This window comes from Apium graveolens, chromosome 1 (assembly GCF_009905375.1).
Source record: "Apium graveolens cultivar Ventura chromosome 1, ASM990537v1, whole genome shotgun sequence".
NCBI lineage: Eukaryota > Viridiplantae > Streptophyta > Magnoliopsida > Apiales > Apiaceae > Apium > Apium graveolens.
In genome coordinates this window covers 101,494,147-101,499,465 of record NC_133647.1, presented here as the reverse complement: position 1 = coordinate 101,499,465, position 5,319 = coordinate 101,494,147, and the positions used below count along the sequence as shown (strand labels likewise).

The window sequence follows — 5,319 nt, the reverse complement described above, 5'->3', positions numbered from 1 at the left end:
GACAGCGACCTGGGGAGTGCATACTATGACACCAGGAAGAGAGGAAAAGAGCCCATAGCTGCTGAATACCCATCTTGGGACTCGAGGGTGAAGAGGACGGCTCGCACTAGTCCTATGACTCTCCTCAAAGTGAGGAGGTGGCAGATGTTACAAGTCAGTACAAGATTTGTAACTATAACTACATCCCCGCGGCCTCTCCTGAGCCTTATGTGCCTCCTGCCCAGCCCGAGCTTGAGGGTGAAATTATTTTTAAGAGGCAGATCATTCCTGATGGGGAGGAGAGCTCAACTGCAAACGAGGAGGTTAAGGTGCTCGCTTGCCGCGACCTTCCCACCTCGCTGACTCAGAAATATCTGGCCGAGCACATTGAGCAATTCCAGCTCGAGGGTCATGTTGTCCTGCCCCTGCCTCACATGAGGTGCTACAGATTTAATCATCTGGAAAATGGAGGTAGGGTGCCTCGCATGGTCCTTTCCACCTTCCTACTAAGGCTAGGAATCTCCTCACCCCTTCATCCCTTCATCAAAGATGTTTGCGAGCACTACCAGCTCGCACCCCTTTAGATCAACCCGAATGGATACCGGACCGCCCTCGCGTTGTACATCATGTACAGCAAATGTGGATTTCCTCCTTTCACAGCGAGGCAGCTCGGCTACTTTCTCAACCTGAAGCACTCCCCCAATGACTTCGGGTACTTCTATTTTTTTGTCTGGCCGTGCTTCAACAAAAAGAACCTCATCCACAATGGGCCGAGCAACTCAGGGAAATGGAAGAGCCCCTACTTCTATATCCACGAGGTGCCTCGAGTCCAGACGTATTTTTATTACAATCCATGTAAGTCTTCCCTGCCCGCTCTCTTCTTTTCTACCATAGTTCCTTTAACAAGAAACGTTTTTTCTTTATCTCCAGCCACCCCGCCTCGCACTGTCCTTGTGGGACAAGAAAAAATAAATGTGGACAGCCTTCTAGATTTTCCTAAGGCGGACAGGGATATTCGAAAACTCATAACGACCTCGAACCTGGTCGCGTGTGGGTTTTTGAAGGAAGGAGTGAGGCTGACTCCTCAAAAGAAAAAATCTAAGAAGAGAGCCAGAAAGGGTAAGAATATCGGGCTCGCATGTGCGGGCCTGTCTGCTCGCATGCGCGAGTACGTGCGCTCGCATGTTTATATGTCCTGCATTGATCTTATTTCACATTGCATTAATTTCTGCATTTTTCATCTGCTCGCATTGCTTCTTTCCCTTGACTAATCTATCACTTCATTTTTTCTTTTTCAGAAATGGCCATCTCCCCTATCCCCTTCATGGAAGAGGCTGAGCAAGCCGTAGCTTCACGCCCTGTTCAGCCCGCTGCAGCGACCATAGGGGCTCACTCTCAAGTCCCCCCTCCAGCTCGCATGAGGACCCTTACTGAGCATTTCAAAGGCTCAGGGCCTTCTCCTCGGCTAAAAAGGCATCGAGGTCACAAAGAGGGGAAAACTGGCGAGCCTGAGCCAAAGAAGGCTGCTCCATCTGATGCTCCTCTTCCCACTTCTTCTTCTGCCAACATGGTTGCGACCACATTCGGCCGGCTCGCTCAAGGTCTCATCAGCGAGCAGGATGTAAAGGATTGATCCTCCTCTGTTCTCGAGGTCAACTAGGATGCACTGTCTCGAGCTGCGGCCGAAGTATACTATCGTCATCTATCTAAGGCTCGAGAGATGCGAGCCCTCAGCCAGACCAACACAAAACTCGAGTCTAAAGTCAAATCCCTTTAGAGTAAGGTCGTTGAGCACGGGCAAGAGAAAGTTACGCAGGTGAACAACTATAATCAGAAGGAAGCTCATGACCTGAACGCTGCTCACGACAAGGCCTTAAGGGAGCAGAAGGAAGCTCATGACCTGGCCGCTGAGGCGTGGAAGAAGGAGAAAGATAGCCTCGAAGAGAGGATGCTCGAGCTAAATGGGTCAGTTTCTTCCTTGACCGAGGGCCGTGAGGCCGCCCTCGCTGATGCTAGGAACGTGGGGGCCAGGAATTTTATGAAAGTATTTATGAAGAAGGTTCCTGATTTTGATTGGGCGGCTCTGGGTGTGAGCACTGCTAGGCATGCTGAAAAGTTGAAGCTAGAGATGGAAAAGGATGCCCAAATTGCTGAGGAGGCTCGGCTCGCGGCTGAGCAGGCCCGGGTCGCCGATGATGAAAATCGTAGGGAGGCAGAGGCTGATAACCCTTAGTGCAATTTTATTTTAGAACTAGACTTTTGACTGGGTAGGCGGGCACCCTTCTTACCTCGCGTTTGTATTTAAATTATTCTGCCTTAGGGCATAACTTATTTGCCTTTTTGTTTATATAATTTCTAAGTCTTTTGTGTCCGCGTTCATCTTTATTGTGCTAGCTGGCTTTCTTTATTTTTGTGTAATCTTATCATGCCCCTACTGACCAAAAGCTATCATAGCTCTAGCCGCGTATGGCGGGTATTACACCTTCACAACGAGCCTAGTTTAATCAGCTCACACCTTTTATTTAAGCAAAATTGAACAGAAAATACTAAGTGGAACAGGCTCACGTCATTAGTAATTCACAAGTTCTTCCCGCATAATGCGACCCTGGCCATGCTTGGTGGAGGGCTGGGCCTCCTGGGTCGCATTTGGGAGTCTGCGATCTGGGGTATGGGCTCGCATCACATTCCCATCCCTCTTTTAAGCTTCATCTTTTATTTGCTTTGTGCTCATAACTTTCTAAGCGGGTCGTGGCCCAGCTTGTCTCCCATATTTGTTGTCAAGTGGGCCGGGGCCCGGCCTGATTTGTGATGTTAATATAACAACCATTCTTTCCTCGCATGGGTTCCCAAGAATGGGCTCCCCTGCTGGGTATTTAACAAAAGTTATAATATCAAGTGCACAAATAGAGATCAATCGTTTATTCATAGATAATGGGAACTAAGAGGAGTACATGCTTATGGTCTCAGGGAGGCACCTATATGGCACTACCCCCCGAGACTTAGGAGTATTGTAAGATAATACTAAGTCTGCAAAGAATAATATTACTGATAATATTTACGGAGGTGCTCCGCATTCTAGGCTCTCGGGATTAGCTTGTCCTGCATATCATTGAGGTGGTAGGTTCCCTCCCAGAGCACTGACTTTATCTTGTAAGAGCCTTCCCAATTCGCTCCAAAGACTCCGTGACTCACCACCTTGGTGTTTGGCATGACCCGGCGCAGAACCAAATCTCCCACCTTGAAAGTTCGGGCTCTAACCTTACTGTTATAGTGCCTAGCTGTCCTCTGCTGATATGCTGCTACCCTGATCTGAGCATCTTCCCGAGTTTCTTCGATCATATCCAAATAGAGCCGATGATTGACCTCATTTGCCTCCGAGTCATAGTTGTCCCTTCGAAAAGATCCTGCTCCCACTTCAACAGGCACCATAGCTTCACACCCATACACCAGAGAGAAAGGGGTCTCTCCAGTTGTAGTTCGGGGTGTAGTGTTGTAAGATCATAAGACCTGGGCGAGCTCCTCTGGCCATGCTCCTTTCTTTTCTTCAAACTTTGCCTTCAAGGTATGCTTAATGATTTTATTAACAGCCTCCGTCTGCCCGTTACTCTAGGGGTGGCAGACTGCGCTAAAGCTTTTCTGAATCCCCAGCTGCTCACAAAATTCTCGCATTTCCTTGCTATCAAATTGTTTCCCATTGTCAGATATCAACTTGTCAGGGATGCCATAGCGACACACAATAGCCCTGTGTACAAACTCCCTGAGCTTTTTTGCCGTGATGGTGGCTAGGGGCTCGGCCTCTTCCCACTTAGTGAAGTAGTCTATCGCAACCACCGCATACTTGACACCTCCCCTGGCCTTCGGGAGTTCCCCAATCAGATCAATTCCCCACATGAAGAAGGGCCAGGGGCTCATGAGGGATATGAGAGAGGCCACGGGGCTGTTATAATAATTGGCATATCGCTGACACTTATCATAAGCTCGGGAGAATTCAAAGGCGTCTTTTTTCAGCGTTGGCCAGTAGTAGCCTTGACGGAGGATTTTTTGAGCTAGAGAGCTACCCCCCGAGTGATTGCCATAAATGCCCTCGTGTACTTCCCTTAGGATATAGTTGCATTCATCCCCATCTATGCATTTGAGGAGAGGCATATTGAACCCTCTTCTGTATAGGATCTCATCGTATATCACATAGCGGGCTGTTTTGTATTTTATCTTCCTTGCCTCATTCTTCTCATCCGGAAGTGAACCTTCTTTTATGTATGCTAGAATAGGTGTCATCCACGTGGGGCTAAGCTCATTACTGAGGCTGCCCACCTCGTTTTCGGGCACACTAGGTTGCCTCTGTATATCAAGGGGCACAATCCCTAGCAAAGTGGTCTCACGGCATGAGCCGAGCTTAGCTAGCTCGTCCGTGCCTTCATTCGGTCCATGCGGGATTAGTTCCAGCCTCACCTCGTTGAACCTCACGATTATCCTCTGCGCACACTTCAGGTAAAGCTCTGTTCTCAGCCCCTTAGCTTGATACCCTCCGTTTATCTGATAGACCACAATCATGGAGTCACTAAACACGTTCAAATTCTCCACCTTCATCTCCAAGGCTAGCTTGAGACCGCTGATCAGGGCCTCATACTCAGCATCGTTGTTGGTTGCATGAAAGGCCAGATGGGTCGTACATCTGATCTTGTGCGCCTCTGGGCTGATTAGCTCAATTCCAACCCCTGCTCCATCACCATTAGAGGCTCCATCCACAAATAGGCTCCACCATGGGGCACTGTTTTGGCTTTCCAGCCCAACTTCTTCTATGCTAGGTGTGACAACAAGGGCTCCCGGCTCCACTTCTTGATGTGGAGGAAATTCTAGCACAAAATCGGCCAGGGCGTGGCCTTTGATTGCGGTCCTTGGCTTATAATCCACCTCGAATTGGCCGAGCTCAACCGTCCACTTCAGCATCCGACCAGAAGACTCTGGTTTGTGCATCACTTTTCTGAGGGGGTAGGAGGTTTGCACCTCTATCTTGTGCGCCTGAAAATAAGGCCTGAGCTTTCGGGAGGCCAGGATCAGAGCATATGCTAGCTTTTCGAGGCTTGTGTACCGAGTCTCGGCGTCGGCTAGCCTTTTACTCACATAATATACCGGGAGCTGGATACCATCCTCTTCTCGGACTAATACCGCACTTTTTGCAAAGTCGGAGACAGCCAAGTATAGGATCAGAGTTTCTCCTGCCTTTGGGTTGGACAACATTGGAGGGCTGCTGAGATGCTTCTTTATATTCTGAAAGGCCTCCTCACATTCTTCTGTCCACTCAAAATTCCTCCCTACTCCTTTAATTGCTTTGAAGAACTC

The 5,319-nt window shown here is 48.9% G+C and overlaps 1 protein-coding gene across 1 annotated transcript; it reads right to left on the bottom strand.

Annotated features, from left to right (window-relative positions):
• Positions 1 to 3,054: 3,054 nt before the first annotated feature.
• On the bottom strand, positions 3,055 to 3,408 carry LOC141693482 (uncharacterized). The gene has a single exon (XM_074498631.1). It carries the CDS (start codon positions 3,406 to 3,408, stop codon positions 3,055 to 3,057), a length of 354 nt encoding a protein of 117 aa, XP_074354732.1.
• Between the last annotated feature and the right edge of the window lie 1,911 nt (positions 3,409 to 5,319).

Bases quoted from the DNA above. Each gene is read 5' to 3' on its own strand.
- LOC141693482 (XM_074498631.1), bottom strand. From the start codon at position 3,408: ATGGTGCCTGTTGAAGTGGGAGCAGGATCTTTTCGAAGGGACAACTAT.